This window comes from Rhea pennata, chromosome 3 (assembly GCF_028389875.1).
Source record: "Rhea pennata isolate bPtePen1 chromosome 3, bPtePen1.pri, whole genome shotgun sequence".
Lineage (NCBI taxonomy): Eukaryota > Metazoa > Chordata > Aves > Rheiformes > Rheidae > Rhea > Rhea pennata.
The window spans coordinates 30,839,009-30,856,002 of record NC_084665.1 but is presented as its reverse complement, the minus strand read 5'-3'; the positions used below and the strand labels follow the sequence as shown (position 1 = coordinate 30,856,002).

Sequence of the window (16,994 nt, the reverse complement as noted above, 5' to 3'; positions counted from 1 at the left end):
GCCAAGACAACACACCTCACTATCAAATCTAAACAATTCCTTGTCTTTAAAATAATAAAGCGTTTTGTTACCACAATCCAGACTTGATATCACCGCTTCATCCCTCATTGAGGCCACTTTTCTCAATTTCCTTATTTCAGTTTGCCAACTTTCTTTGTGCCACATGCTATGATGTTTGTATTTCTTAGTTTACAAAGTATGGAGAAAAAGTTTGTTCCACAAATACTGGATTTTTTGTCTTCTACCTTGCCCCCATATATCATATAAAGAACTACTGAGGCACTCTTATGTAATTTAACTTTTTCAAGCTGGAGCTTTTCCCTTTCTTATGCCTGCATTTACAATTCCCTGGCAATACCATAGACTGTATATTAGGAGAAGGTGTATCTTTCAGCAAATGTTTCTATAATGGAATATGATCGCTTGAATGCTGAATTTAGCATAGCTATCTGGCAAATGCTCTCTGTATTTGAATGCTCAGGTAGCCAGATATTCTGCTAAATTCAGTGAAACTTGAAGCACTTAACTGTTTGTTACGCAAACAGCAAAGCAGTACATGTTAGTAAGGAGTTCAATTTCAAAAAAGCTATGTAAATAATTTTAAAATACTGGAATGCAGTGTCTCATTGCAACTTCCACTGAGAAGAGCAAATTAACAGAAAGTGTCTAACCTTGTACTTTTGATTGACTGTGTTTTCAATGTTATTTTGCTCCAGACCATAATTAAAGTGTAATTTGCTTTGTTCTTAAAGTCCAAGTGAAACATCATCCAGATTTACAATTGGGGCATCATAAAGGGCTGCTTTTACTTTGTTACTTATGTTCAACCTTTGCAAAAAAAAACTATTTTTACTTAGTGAATACTGACTGCTGAAATATGTATGTGCATGTGTGTGTCTGTGTGTGTAAACAAGGACATACATTAGCACGTATTATGAGATTTTGAAACTAAATTCTGATGTTGCAAGATCTAATCAAGATGTCTATCTTAAGTGCCCAACTACATGAACACCATGGCAGTTTTAGTATGTGATCTTTGGCTAAAAAAAGAGAATGTTTGTTGTGTAGGTCACAAAAAATAATTAGGAATCCATGTGTGTGTGTGTTTAGTGGGTACTGCAGCTGGTAAATGCTAGTATAAGATGTGATCTTCTTCTGTCATCACTCTGGCTGAAATTGGACTCTGCTCGTCCTCTTGAGAGAAAACATAATCTCTTACCATAAACCTGCACATATTTATTTTCTTAAGTGATTTGTGGTGAACAGACTCTTCTTAAAACATGCTGGAGCTAGTTTTATCAGTAGTTCAGTACTTCGGGGTTCTCATGGTCTTCACTGAGATCATTATTCCTAGAGAAACATGTGCTTCATGTTTATAACCAAACAATCTTTAAGCCTCAAAAAGATACGCTAGATTCTTGAATCTGTGACACTTGTGTTTCTTAGCTAAATACTGTTCTGGTACCTTTCATTTTTAGGACACTGTCCTTACAATGCATGTTCTATTATCTCTCCATCAGAGATTGTTGTGTATATACTCCTGTGCATAGGTTCATATTCTTTCCCTCGGCTAGGCATACAGTGCACTTTTTTTCTATCCTCTCCCAGCCAGAGTCCCATGGTGGTTCTTCATCTCTGATTTTAGGGCCACTGTGCAATTCCCTTTTCTTTGTGTAGTCTGTAGATAACTCATTTTCCCTTTCCTGGTGAATATTTTTTTCCTTCTTCTTTTTCTTATGCATCAGTAGTTGTTATTGGTTCTCTGCCCTACACATAGCTATGAAAAAAGTTTGATCTTATATCAAACCTTAATGACCTTACATTTGGTATGTGGCTTACAGGAGAAAGAAGCTTAGTCACTTCTGCTTTAGATAATTCATAGTGAGATAATGTAAAAAAAAAAAGTTATTCAAAATTAATGTTGATATTCAATGTTTTATTTCATTCAATTTAAATATCAAGTAGCCAAAATTTGATCAGTAGTCCATTTGACTTTCCTTCTCTAGTGTACCAGTAATGTAACCATTAAAGTGTTCCCAATGTTACCAGCTTCAATTAGAGGGTGATATGAAAAGACTGCTTCACTGAATAGAGAAATGTAGCCAGTTAATACTACAATATAGTAGGATTTTATGTGCATATAATATCATTGTGATCGTTGGTCAGAAAATAGAGGATAGTGCTCTGATTCTGGAGCAGCACAGGTTACCTTTATATCTGAAGTGGTAAATAGGATTATTACTGTATATGAATATCTGAACTACCCTGTCCAATTGAAATTCCAGAGACAATTTTAGTAAGCAGAATATAATTACCGGATTTAGAATTTGGCTGGGAATCCAGGATTAGCACGATTAAGCAAGTAAATAAATGAATGCCATGGAATTTTTAATGAGCGTAATTTTTTACATCTCAACCAAAAGATAGTGGTTTAAGTCTCAGGCTTTTGTGTAATTCAGAGAGGTGGCTGCTACCTATTAAATCACCAATTACTTAGTTAGCTTGGAGAATCCCAGACTGAGCTCAATGCCAAATTCGCTGTGCTCTGGGAGCAGCCAAGCCATTAGAGGAGTATGGCATTGCTACAGATGGATGCTATGTTTTGTCTAATGCAGTTGCTTTAAAGGAAGCTTCTAGCTGACGCGTTGTCTGTTCCTTATGCTTCTTACCAAGCATTTTGGCTGCTTAGCCTGAATCTTCAGCTGAAACATTTAGATCCAAATGGAATTTGTTGGTAGTGTATCAAATGGTTTCCTTATGCAAAAGAACGTCTGTTAAGATCAAAACAGATATGAAAATATAAGTGTTTATTAATGAAACACCTTAAGTAGTAAGCATAGCATCCTTGTCTGTTGTAACTAACTGAAATAGTCTTGTTCTGTTGCTTTGGGCTTGTTCTCTGTTGTCTTACCTCTTAGGTGGTATCAATACATTTATACTTATCAGTATCCATATTTTAATGTAAAAATAGTATCAAAAAGTGCTTAAATTAATGTACTCCCTCTGTGTTCTTGGAAGTGTTTTTCTTGGAATGAAAGCATTTCCTTTGAAAGTTCATTAAATATGAAGGAAATATTTTTTTGTGGTATAGATTATACTAACATGGAGTGGATAGATGACACACAATGCTGTGTGGAAATAGGGAAATATCCTTAAGGCTTTTTAACTGCAAATAGCTATTTGAAGAAAAGAAAATACAGCTGTTCTGCAGCAACAAAAACCAAGAGGTGTAGTATTAAAAATGGACACTGATGACAAAGGCTAAATATAAACCAGATATCTTCCCCTGAAGCAACTAATGCTATAGTTTAGTAATGATTATATATTTAAACTGACCTTTCAGAAGAAGTGTATAAGTTGTTAAGCTTCTCAGAACTTAAAGAAATTGTCTTCCAAAGCAATTTGCTGCATAAACTTGAAATAAGTAAAATTTTACTAGGAATACATTCTGCATGTAAAATATGATCCAAAACATTTTAGGCCTGATGAAGACTTTTGATAACTTTGGACAGTGGATGGAACTGGGCTTGTAATTCCCTGTTGCTGAGCCTAAGTTCAGCTTCTGAGAGGCTGTACGTCAAACTATGTTCATGTTGCTGATTTGAGGAGTCTTACTGAAGACGGACACCATTTGATGGGTATTTTTGAGTATCAGTATTAAAGTTTAACTCTGCTCTGGTTTAAAATCTATCTAATTGATAGTTTTTATACTTCAAATCAAATGTACACAAGAACCACTGAGACCGTTAGAAGTGGTTTAGAATCGGTACTTAATACATTTCCGAGTAACACTATTTGTCGCTTTCAAAGAGACTTTCTGTTTTCGTAGAACTTTCTCAGCACTTTGTCAGGGGCCGTTTTACATTCACAGATGGATCTGTGCTACCAACATCATGAATAAGATGGGCAGATCTGGTTAAAGGCATCAAAATCCAGTATTATGTATCTCTTGCCATAGCAGTCTAAATGACTGGAATAGATGCTGCATGAACAAACCATAAAGGCTTCCTTATGCTGTATATTTCCATGAGAAAAATGCTTTCATGAAAATTTTATTGGATTAGAAGTTGTCATGGGAAATTACATTTATTTTTAAACAAAATAAACCAGTAATTTTTATCCACTGCTTCCACCCAAATTACCCAAAGGCAGTAGTCCACATTACAGATTAATGACATACAAAATTATCAGTTTTTAAAACAATGTTTTTGAGGGATAGCAGTCCACCAAAACTTGAAACCACCAATTTTCTTTTTTTATACTATTTTGTAGCTCGAGAGACCAAGCAGTTTAAAAAAAAAAAAAAAGAAAAAAAGAAAGAAATAAAGAAAAGAAAAGAAAAAAGAAAAAGGGAAAAAGGTTAAATTGCTCCCAAGTGGTGACTTTGGTTGCCAAGTTTTAGACAGGAGCCAATTTTTATGGCTGAATTAGAAACCCCTGAAAAATAAGTTTTTTATAATGGAAACATTGATGTAATCTTTACTATGGTGGTACAAATGGTGGTGGTATGATTGATTTATGGCATTTAGTCATTTTAACTTAAAATCTGTACAATTTCTGTAAAATAATTGGAAAACATCCTACTGGTAACTTAACACATTGTGCAGATGACCAAAACCTTTCTGTTCATGGTTTGTGCGCTGTCAAAGCTTGGTTTTGTCATGTGTAGTGATCAAGCCTAGGACCATCTCTAAATATTGTGAATCATAATTTCTTAAATGCTAAAGGGAAAAAAAATTAAGTACTTTGTAGGCAGCATATTTTCCTGCAGGGAAACTGTTTTCAGTTTATGAAGAGTCTATATGTGCAAACCAATTTATAGTGGCAGAATCTTATACATACAATTAATACAACATGTACAGCATATCCAGTTTCTTGGTACATATTGTAAAAGAACTGCTAGGAAAATCAAGGAAATGTTTAGGAAGTCCCCAGAAGTTACAACCAGGTTATGGTTATAAACCAAAATGATGGAAAGAAAAGGCAACATTTTTCTTTGTTGCATTAGTCTGATAAGTGTAGTTAGTTTCATATAAAAGAACCTTAACGTTTGCTGATTTTGTTTAAATCTCATAAAAAATACTCTTTGATAAAGATTGGTAATCAGCATGTGTATTTGATGCTCACAAATTGCAGCATCTGGCAGGCAGGTTGTATTTCAGTCAGTCTGACTTTAAAAATCTTTTACCACTGTTCAGAACAGAGATCTAAAGTTGTGATTTAGCCTAGTGCAAGTGGGAATCTTCCCTGGCTAATTTACACGGTTGTAAGGCCTTGCCTGGCAAAGGATTGCACTGCTAACTGTAGCTGGTAATGCCTTAAGAGAAGTTTTTGACATCCTGAGCAGAGTGACTTGTAGTGAAGATTCTGGCCTCCCCCTCAGTCTGGGTATTGCTAATGCTTCTTGCTGCCCCCAAAGGACTTTGAATCAGCAAAGCCTTTGTCTATGTCCTTACATCCCACCAGAAAAATAATTGGAGTTAAATGGTTTGGAAAAGAGAGCATCCTGTTGTTAAATTTTTTGTATTTCATTGCAGACGGATTGATGTCTTTTTCAGGTGTTTCTCTTATTTCTGCCACTCTGGTAAATAGGTGGCTTTAGCAGCTGATAGGTAGTATCTCAGCTGCTGTGCTGAAAAACTGCAGCAAGTAGCTGGACTTTCTAGCTTTGAAGGCAAGTACTGACACTCAGGGAAACGGAGAAGGAAAGCTATTGATTAAGGAGGGTATTACAAAAGAAAAGGGGCTTCCTCTTCTGTCTTTAACACAACTGTATGCTTTTCCTCTGACTGCCTTGCCAGCTCTCTGTTTGGCTGCCTTGCTTCTCTCCAGGTCCCCATTCTGTCACCCAATAACTGATCCGTAAGGAGAACAGAAATTGGGAAAGGAATAAATCAGTTATGTGATAGGGTGTTTGAGCTAGTGAAAGAATTTTGTGTTCTTTACACTTGAAATGTGTATATTTTACAGAGGATGGGAATTTTTACTGTGATAGGATATCTTTTATTTAATTCACTACAATTTCATCAGAAAAACCTTTTGTCCACTTCTGCAAGCCTGTAGTTGCCCAGATAATGCAGACTGTGTGTGTATTCAAGCAGTTTAATGTGCAAAATAATTCCTTTTGTTTCTTTAAAAAAAAAAAAAAAAAAAAAAGGGCATGAAAAAGTTAAGCTCAGTAAGTTAATGAATGCTATGTCTATTTTTAGTAGCAAATGGTTAAACCTAATTAAGGAGAACAATTATGGAATTAAGGCCATTAAACCCAATAAATAATAGTTGATATTTATCACTCTGGAACACCAGTTTGTTCACATGCCTGATTCTCAACTTAATACCTGGATTTTTGAGCACTTACTTTTGAAAATTATCTTCTTAACGAATTAAAGAGCAGAAAAGACTTTAAATGCTAATAGCCATTTGATAGAAGACATTTTAAAATATTTATATTATGTGCAACCCAGTTGACAAGAATGATTGAGACCTTTTTAATTACAATGAATTTATCCTCCGTTTACGCTGTAAATACTAGACCCATAAAACTGTTTGAAGATTTGAAAACTTAGATGATTTCCTACCAGTTGGATTAAAAAATAATAATTTTGAAGAAAAAAATATGACGCTTCTTTTATTGAGTGATCTCATTTAGCTGCAGTATTGATTCTTTCTGGATAACTAATGATGATTCACTGCACTGTAGCTCGGGGTTATGCTTCAGTTATATGATATGTTGATAGTTATGAGAACAATTAATGACAACCTGCCTGACACTATGGTAGCAAAGTGGCCACACTGCAGTGTAGTGATATCTGAATTTTTTTTCTCGAACTCATCATTTCTCACATGTACTTTCAAAAATATTGTAATTTTTTGAGTGCTCTGTAGTCTTCTGCATACATTCAGATAATCTATGATTTTAAAAAGTTATGCATCTGAGAAAAATACTTATTGGTTAATATTTGTATATGGGCAAACCACATAAGCACTTTGGAAACTTTAACTTTTTGTATCCAGCAACTAATTACCTAGAGTAATGCACAAATATTATTTGATATATAGAGTCCATGTTAGTAGTTGAAAATGCTGAAGATTTATACAAGTAAAGAAAATAGCATGAGAACAATCAACATCAGCATTATACAAATAATGCTTTTCAATTTCAAAACATTACTAAAAGATAAATATCTGCATAATTTAGCAGTTTACTACTGTCATGTATGTACATTTTACCTAACAAAGCACATGCTGTTGCAAAGTTGTTTTGTTTTCAGAGTGATTATGTTGCATTACCATTAATTCATGTGTGCACTGTGACAAGACGTAATGGCGTATCATGTTGCTTTAATGTAATGAACCCAGTACTCCCAGCTCTTAAGTTGTGTTGCTGGAAATGATTACATAAAACAGAATGACTGTGACTAAAACCCTTGCAAAGCTTTAGAACTCCTGCATACTATAAGAAGCTTTTTGGGGAAGTTAAATAGCTGCTTAAAATTTTATTGAAGGTGTCCCTTTAGTTATATTTTACTCTTTTCTGATTGTTCTTGTATTCCACTGAAATATACATTATCTTTTAGGCATTGCAGTGGCTGTGCTATAATTTCATGCAGATGTGTGTGTTAAGTGAACATGATGTGCTTATTTGTTACATTTATGCTACTTTTCTTTCTTTATCTGGGTAAGATGGATGAAATTATGTATTAAATAAAAACATCAGTGATTTAGCCATGACCATTCTCTGCAGGTCTTATAACACTGCAAAGATTGCGTTTAAAACAACCGTGATTGTAAAAGCTTTTGAGTAACATCTAAATCTTGAAATTCTGAAACTGTAAATCTCTAAACCAGCTAAATCTCATCCTGTTCTGTAATATTTTCCTAAGGTACTGGCAACTTGCTGTTCCTTACATGGAAAGTTCACCATTCACACAAACCATCGATATTTGAGGAAATAAAAATAGTATATCTTACAAGAATGACCTCACTTCTGAAAAAAAAAATCTCATCTTTTGCTTTTGTAAATTTTCAGTAGATAAACATAGCACTTGAACTAGTGCAACATGTTACTTAGCCTATATGTGTTGCCATGGAAAATACTTGGAGGACTTGCATTTTTGTGGAGTGCTTATGTTCCTATATTCGTGCAGCTGGATCTGTCATTTACAAACTTGGTTAGATACTTTTGAAGACTTGTATTGAAAGAGTTTACCATAACTGAGACCAAAATTAGAAGATTAGAGGAAACTCCTTTATTTTTTTCCCCCTGTAGCCATATCATGGTTGTACTCACTACTGACCTAAATGTTTTTTTCTTTTCTTCCTGACCTTGAAGTAACTCTTGAGGGAAGTTGTTAGGTTGGTTTCTTTTAATAAGGAAACATTTAACTTTGTTCTTAGCAATGACATTTAAAAATAGAGATGATCAATACAAGGAACCACTCTTCACTCAAAGATCTGTACTTTATATCGATTTTTATTCCGAGTGCCTTCAAAGCATGCTCATTTCAGTGAAAAATGATACATGAAAAGTAGAACTAGATTAAACGGTATTTTTTTAAATCACGTCTGTAGCCACTAAGAAACTGCTTTTATCTGAAAATATTTTAATACATAGATTTTGTACCGAAACCTAAAGAGATAAGACTTTGCAAAGAACTGAGTTCTTTCTGTAATGGGTATTTCTTGTGTATGTGTTTGTGCATGTTGGGCCTTTTTAAACCTTGTTCTGTCTATATTATAGCCCATAATTGTGAAACATTCTTAAATAATTGCCAAACTTTCAAAACAAGAATAATTTTCTTGAAGTTGGTGGGACTTCGTATGTACTTAAAACTGGGCACATGTTTAAGCACATTCTTCACTTGGAACCAAATTTTTTTTCCTGAGCGGTAACCCGGTTAAGTTACTGAAACAATTATAATTGCTAATGCGGGGCCCAAACCTACCGTTTTGCCTACATGAGGGATTCTTTTTAATACCAGGTAAATACTTGCATTGGGATTTCCTTGGGGGTGTAGGGGGGTAGGGGAGGGAATAACTTCTGTGAATAGAAATTGAGGGATCAGGCGCCTGGTTTACATCCTGTTTTTTCTTGCTGGTTTTCTTTCCAGCAGCCTGCACATAACGCAGTGCGTTCGCGTTGCCTTAGCCGCGCGGGTTCGCTCCTGCAAAATCCTGCCGGAGGAGGAAAAAAATAATAATAATAAAACATGTCACCTGGAGGTACTCGAACTGAATTTCCATTGGAAGGAAAATAAAGCCCAGTACGGGAAAGTCAGCAAACTTGTTTGCAGGGGCGCTCGGTGGAGCGTATGTCGTTTCGAAGGTTGAGAAGGTTGAGGGGTTGGCGTGTTACACCTGGCACGTCACTCAAGGGGCGGACAGCTGCCGCCCGCGGCCGCCGCGCCAGCGCCCAGCCCGCGGCCGCTCGCGCCCGCCAGCTCTCTGAGGAGCGTTTTGCCCGGACCTGCGCTCGTTCACGGTGTCGTCCTTACAGCCGCTTTTAATGGGTTTTTTGCGGTAGGTGGAAGATGCCGTCACAGAAGGTCTGATGTTTTTGTATGTTGGCTGCTCTTAGGCAAAATCTTTGCGTAGAGGTAGTGTTTGCATTGCTTCCTGGAAGTAAAGGTTTGTGTTTAATACTGCACAATTTTGCATTTTGTTTTGATATTTGCTTTGTTTTCAAACCACCTCAGGTTACTTTGAAAATAATAATGGTGTTAAAAGTTGAAATCTGGTCAATTAAAACAGTCACCCACTGAAATCTTGTGTAAGTTTTTTTTTTTTTTTTTTTTCACATTCTGCCACATGAAATACCCATGTAAATGAAGAAAACTAGTGAGAAAATGGTATCTGTGAGTCTGAAATGCAACTGCATGTATTTCAGCTAGCAGACTCTTAAATCACCACGGTTGCCCCTTAAGTCAGTACCAGATTGGAAGTCCTGACAGCCAGTTTTAGACTGGGATCTTCCTCTTGTTGATATCAGCAGGCAGTTTGGAGTGAGGACGTGCCCATGTGCTCAGAGATGAACTTTGTGATTTACTGAAAGTCAGGATATTGCTTATATTTTGTTCCTTCAATTTTGTTTTCTGAAGGAAAAAGCTCATTTTAAATTTCAATGCATGTAACATTTTATTAGTTACCACCTGCACTTTCAGTCAGATTTCTCAGGTAAAAAAGATGCTTTTCTTGCCAAAAGAAACACTGGCTGTGAGGCTTCGATTGAAGCAGGGTGCGTATTTCTGAGGGGAGCGGGGGCCACGAGTGCCGGGAGCCTTGCTTTGCTGCGGAGCTGGAACGATCCCACCGCGTGCAAGGCACGAAGCCGCTGCTCTGCGCGTCTCCTGTGGGCAGTAGGTTACACCTGTCAGGCGCTGGGAAGCGACATGAGGATGGAGAGGAGGGGTCCTGTTAGCAGTGTGAAAGGAATATTCGCTTAGGAGCGGGACAGTCATTCAATGTCGTAGGCTGCTGTTTTGCATTCTGAAGTCTTTCACCAAAACAAGAACACTTCTTCAGTGATAAATAAACTGTCCAAAGCATCGTTGCCTAGGGAGTAAGGTCTGTCACTGTCTCTCTGTGCTTGCCCCAGCACATGTGCCAGCGTTGTGGAACTGAAAGCTCAGTAAGAGGTTATTTTTGTTGAGTTTGTTTGTTTGTTTGTTTTTTTTTTTTAAGAGATCTCAGGGCAAGATGTGTATTTTCTAATTTTAAGGTGTTTATTTTCAGCCTTTTAGATGTCAGTCCAAATTTGTCTCATTCCCCAATGCCTATATGCATATAACAGTAGGGAGAAATAATTTGTGTTGCATGACTACTTTTACTTGATAATTTTTCTGTTTCTGAAAAAACTAATTACTGTTGATTGTGACGCTCGTAGATGGTCCCTTCCAACCTTACTGATTTCATGATTCTAGGTGAGGGAAGTATTTTATGTAAAGTATTTGTTGTTCTTAATTTCAGTTAAAGATTTCTTGTATTGATTTAATATTTCAAATGTTCATTATAGTTTTACTAGATTGCTGTTCATTTTCATTTGAACCAGAGAGATGTTAAAAATGACAATATTATAGAAATTTCACTTATTTCTAGTGAACTTTCGTGATAAGAGGCATCTTTCAGTCATGATTGGATTAGTTTTTGGTATGAGGTAAGTCATCAATCTAAGAAGTGATTCCCATTTTGAAATCTTGCTTCCAGTCCTGGAACCTCTTCCAGGAGATAAGTGCGTGCAGATAGGCTCCAAGTTTCCATGTTTGTTTCAGATCAATGAGGAGTTGAGAGGATATGCACTTAAGAAGTGGTTTGTTTGCTGTTCAGGTATTTTAAAAGACGTTTTCTCATGCATCGATGCAAAAGTAATTTAAAACCCTGAATGTAATGAAAGTCCAGTGTACCACCAAAGGATGTTACAAATCTCTCACCATATCTTTGTTTGAACTTCTCAGGTTTTTATCTTTCATTGGAGGAAACCCAAATGACATAGGAAAGCCAGATATGCAGCAAAAAGTAAATGCAGTAATTCAAAAGGAAGGACTGGAAGGAGTAGCAAAAAGGCTAAACACAACAGTGCACACATTGCAGCTAATCGTCGATGGTCTGACTCAGCCTGAAGGCTTTGACATCAGAACAGGTAAACCCTTGTGAAAGCTGTAATCTCAGTTTTGATTGTTTTACATACCAGTTTTAGAACAGCACATTTTCTTCTTCTAAAGGTGGTCGTAGATTTTCGTGGACATGTAACTCCTGTTCTTTTCTCAGACATGGTAAAGGGTATATTGTAATCAGATGTTTCTTTCCAGCTCAGCAATTAAGGAGTGTGAATCCTGTCTTAAATCACGGCCTTTTCAGCCATAGGAAGGGGAGTTGTATGGCTGTTAACAAATGAAATCGTTTCAATATGTTAACTCTATACTGATTAGATCTGTGTTGGCTCTCCATTGCAGGGGAATGCTAAGACCAACCTGAAACAGTAGTAGTAAAAGTCTATTGAGCAGTAGTGTGTGATTCTGCTCTTTTATTGCAGTAATTCCTGGAGAAAAGTGTAATTGGAGCACATGGCTCATGACCCACCTTTGGGTAGAACTTTGCAATAGTGCTGAACAGTTTGAGGTGGGGGAGCAAAGATGAGGTAGGCAATGAAGTAAAACATCTGGAGATGCTGTTGTTTCATTAAACTTACAGCTGGATTCTCTTACAGCAGCCAGAGATAAAGGTAGATGGCAAAGATACAGGCTTGAAATAATAAATAATAAACATATGCTTTAAGAAAAATAACATTTCTGTTCCACATTTTTTGCATTCATTAGTAATTTCCTTGCAGTTTTTTTAAATATTTCCCACTAGTGATCTCGAAAATGTCTGTTTTATGTGAGTTCATTTATTCTGGTAGTCTTGCATCTAAATTACAGTAGGATAGATTATTAAGATATAAAGATATCAATGTAAACACATTAGGGAATCTTCAGTGATAATATTCAGATTCTGCTACTCTGGAACATTCAGTATTACTGTAGACAGAGTCTCTGACTGGAACTTTGCTTATCATAGCATCATAACTCAGAAATGGTTAAAGGACTAGCCTAGTTTCCTTTGTTGGATGAAACTGCATTCCAGCTTTGAAATCTCAAGCTCGAGGTAGAAGATAGGCAAGTCTCAATTATAGTAGGTGTCCTCCTAGTGGCCTTGTATAGCTGTAATGCACTGTCTTTGCAACTTCACTATTAACTGTCAGTGAATGGGTAATGGTTAACAGGTCTCAGGCACACTGAGCGGTTTACACTCTACACTGGTTTAAAAAATAATCTTGGTTTAAGATTCAGTTTAAGATTGGGAGCTGTTGTTCCCAACAGTGCAAGAGTAAAAAGGAAAAAAAAAAAGAAAAGAGTAAATAATAATAATAATAATAAAGTAAGGTAGCAATATCATACTACTAAGTGTAATTTGTTTAGCTTTTCTATGCATCCTGTCAAGTTTAATTGAAATTCTGTATTGCTTATTTTTTCTGAATGAATTTCGTACAAGGAAAACATAATGTTTGGGAAAAGGAAGAGAACAGAATATTTTTAACATTGTTTTAGAATCCTTTTCTCTAGTGAAGGCCTTACAAGGCATTAATCGTAAGAAATTGTCTTTCTAAGATTGAACAGCTATGCAGCTAACAGTGATGAATCTGCCAGGATAGAAAAAACAGATTTGCAAACATTAAAAGGATTCCCATCATTCTTCCAAATCTTGTTGTGGTCGTTGCCCTGAACGGCTGTTTAGTTGCTTTTTTCATTGAAGTGCCAGTGCGTAGTATAATGTTACAAAAGGATTAACCGTTTTGGACTCGAGCAATTAGGTACATTCCTTCAGTGGAAACTTTGATGTCATTCAAAGTCTACTGCTGCCATTGCCAGCTTGTGTATTCTCTTGGGGTCTGATCCAAAGCCTGGTGAAGTCACAAAGACTCTCATTGATTTCCAGTGCATTTTAGCTAAAAGCTTGTTCCCCTCTTATATCTTAAAGGCAAATATAGGAAAATTTTAGAATCCTGGTTTGGTGCTGCTCTTTGCTGGGGAGGGAGTGTAAAAAATCTCAGTCCTCGTGGATCATGGAAAAGGTAAAACAGCAACAGGAAAAATTTGAAAGGGAAACTATTTAAATGGCTTAGAAGGGTTTTGTGCAGGAGCAGAAAGTGGAAAGTAATTAGAGTTTGAAAAACCTTAGCTATACCAGGTGAATTTGAATACATTAAGATATTACCTGCTTAAAATCGTGAGTGTGACTTTTGATGTTGTCAGTGCAAAGAAGCAGTTGATAATGCATGTCATGATGCAGATGAACAACAAGTGTGAGTTGTGGTGATATAAGAACATTAGTGCATCATTGACTTTTCTATTGCTTCTTATGTGATGAGATTGAGTGTTTACCTTCCTGGATACAAATTTGCATTCTGAAATGGAATTATAGTATGATTTATGCAGCTCAAGTAAGAGTTACCTCTAACATCCCATCTTTTGCCATCAACTCCAAGAATATTTAAGCAATCTTTCACAGCCACTAGCTACTGTATGCTTCTGATCTTCTGTGCTAGTCTCCTACCACAGAGCTCACTATCCTTATTATTCCATTAACCATGGATTCCAATAACCATGATCTTTTGAAGTGGTCAATAAAATAGAAGAAATCAGTTCTTTATCACAGATAGATCTTTATATAAAAATTAATGAAGCAGTATTTGGGGCCTGAGAGCTCCCTTGAGATGACTTCTTAATTAGAAGCAATCAACTAAAAACAACCCTCAGAAAAAAAATGTAATTTTTTTCTCCAATGTCTTATTTTTGTCTCTTGTTTCTTGTAACAGATTTTGATAAACCTGACTTCAAGAGAAGCATAGTCTGTCTTGAAGACCTAAGTGTTGGTACTGTTCTGACTGGAAAAGTTGAAAATGCAACACCATTTGGAGTTTTTGTTGATATTGGTGTGGGAAAAGCCGGTTTGATTCCAGTGCGAAACATAACAGAAGCGAAACTTTCTAAAGTGAAGAAGAGAAGAAGTCTTGGGTTAGGTCCTGGAGAAAGAGTAGAAGTTAAAGTCCTTAATGTTGATATTCCTCGATTAAGGATAACGTTGGATCTTATTCGTGTTTTATGAGAGGATTTTTTTTTTTTATGGTTGAGTCTTGCTTCATTTTAAATGTCAGGTATTGTCAGCAAGATTCTAAAACTTCAGGCATTTAATGAGAATGTTGAAAATGAATAGATTTTGAAACCTTCAATCTCTCTCTCTCTTTTTTTTTTTTTTTTTTAATCTAACAGTTTTTCCACATTTCTTGAATCCTTTCTGTTAATAATTGCTGGAACAATTTATTGGATTACCTCCAAGCAACCTTCTTATTTTGTCTACAGAGTAAATGAAATTCCAGTGGGCTGTCAGACAGATCTCTTATCTATTCTGTCTGTTCAAGATTTGCTCTGTCGAGCAGTCTTTGGCCAGTACTGCTCCAGCAGACACATCCATTGCGCCCGCAAAAAAGCAGTCATTCAGCGTGCCTGTTTTCTGGAAGAGAATTTAAAGAGGGTATCTAGTTGTAGAAAAAATAATCTTTTTAAGTTTAGTTGGTGACATCTTTTCAAAAGTAGACTGAAAAAAGAGCATCTGCTAGTACTATTGACTGTTCAGAAATATTCTGCTATAATTTATTTGAACTACATTATTAGGAGTTCTGTTTTCCCATTTTATCATTGCTTGATCAGTTATCGTTCTTTAACTCACTTGGATATACCTTGGGGTTTAAGAAACTTTACTCAAAGGTGTCAAAAAACATTTATGTTGTTCTATACTTGTACATAATAAAAACATTTCTGACCACCCTTTCTCATGTACTTGATTATAAAAGTGATTTAAGAGTCGTAATACTCTGTTTCCAACATGTGCTACATCAATAACATTTCAATTTAAGGATGTTCTTGTGAGAACGCACTTGTCAGAATCTTTTCTCTTAGGTTTTGTTTTCTATTTTGTTTTCCCATTGTCTGAAGCTTCTAGGGCTTCTTCAGCATACTCAACAGAAGTAGAACAGTTCTGAGACTTTAAGAAAATGCCTGCAGGATCAGACTTCTCTGAAAAAGAAAGTCATAGTAAAATCTTGTACATCCTACTGACAGAAGCCTTCTCTAGTTGTCTGAAACTTCATTTGGTTGAATATCAGAGCCTGTGATAAATTAAAATGATAGATGAAGCCATTCATTTAAACTATTTTCCCTTCTCTGCTGCATGTTTGTTTTATGGCAGGAGTAAGTCTTACTAAGGAGTTGGGTTCTAATAATGATTAGTATCTAGTCCAGTAGTATCCAAAATACTGTCTGAAATGGTCTCAGAAAAGAAAAGCACAACCCCCACAATTAAAAAAATATTTTAAGTAACTTAGTACAATCAATACAATCCAGAGATTTATAACTTCCATAATTTATCAGATCAAAAATATTTTTAAAGATGTTCATTAAAACTGTATTAGCTCTTAGTTCTTGCTAGGTGAATATATGCATCAGTGAAATTAGTCTTATATTGCTAGACAGTTAAAGTTCTTCTAGCATCTGTCATTTGTATCTCTGAACCCATTTTAAGCTTGGGAAGTTTGCCATTTGATCTGTAAACTGATAGGTTGCTAACTGAGTTGACTATATCCTTTGTATTTACTAATGCTACAGAAAAAAAATATCTTAAAGCTTCTTATGAATCAGGGGCACGCTTTTAAAGGAAAAGAAAGCAATTTCTTTTCCACTTCCCACCTTGCAGCATCAAAATATGTCTGTGTTTCTGAAGGAGTAAACCTCTTTCCCTCATTTCCAAAGCATTGTTCCCTATGCAGAGGCATTGCCTACCTATTTCTCTGTCAGTTAAACTCATATCCTGAAGATTAAGCATTTGTTTCATGTCTTCAAGTTGAAACACTACGAAGCAACTTTGGATGGACATGCTGTGGTTCTGTGTATTTAAATGTGTCGGCCTAAGTACAATCTGTTAAACCACATTACTGATTGCGAGAAGAAAAATACAGTTTTGCTTTACCCAAAACCTTACTCTTTCTGTGCACAAAGCTGAATAGTTTTTAAAGATGAGTTTAAATGAGCCCTGGGGCCAGCACTGGGAAGGTATCAGAAAGTCATTTTTAAACTTACTGGAATGTATGCTGTGAGAAAAAAAAATGTCAGTATTACATAGATGGCTGAACTTGTATATGAATGTTCAAAAGTGCAAGAGGAGAGAGACAGATGAGTATAGTGAATCGTGGAAGATTTTATCAGCATGAATAAGGGATAGACACATTGCTCAGAGGCCATTAGTTATGCTGGTCACTTCAGATTGCCATGTAGATCTAGACTATAGCAGACTTAGTAAATGAAAATGTCACAATTTTATTTCCAAGATTGTCTTGCCTATATTTGATTTTCCTAGTTCTGATGAGATGGTGGAGTCTTTTGGTGACCAACAAAGAATAACTTTTC

At 36.0% G+C, this 16,994-nt stretch overlaps 1 protein-coding gene across 3 annotated transcripts in view; it reads left to right on the top strand.

The window, feature by feature from the left end:
- SRBD1 (S1 RNA binding domain 1) overlaps positions 1–15,351 on the top strand; it is a 137,860-nt gene extending 122,509 nt beyond the window's left edge. For all 3 annotated transcript variants that reach the window (XM_062571923.1, XM_062571922.1, XM_062571921.1), the window contains 2 exons: positions 11,451–11,635; positions 14,351–15,351. In XM_062571923.1, the coding sequence (XP_062427907.1) occupies positions 11,451–11,635; positions 14,351–14,640 (475 nt within the window). In that variant the 3' untranslated portion in view covers positions 14,641–15,351. The remainder of the gene's footprint in view (positions 1–11,450; positions 11,636–14,350) is intronic.
- The last annotated feature ends 1,643 nt before the right edge of the window (positions 15,352–16,994 follow it).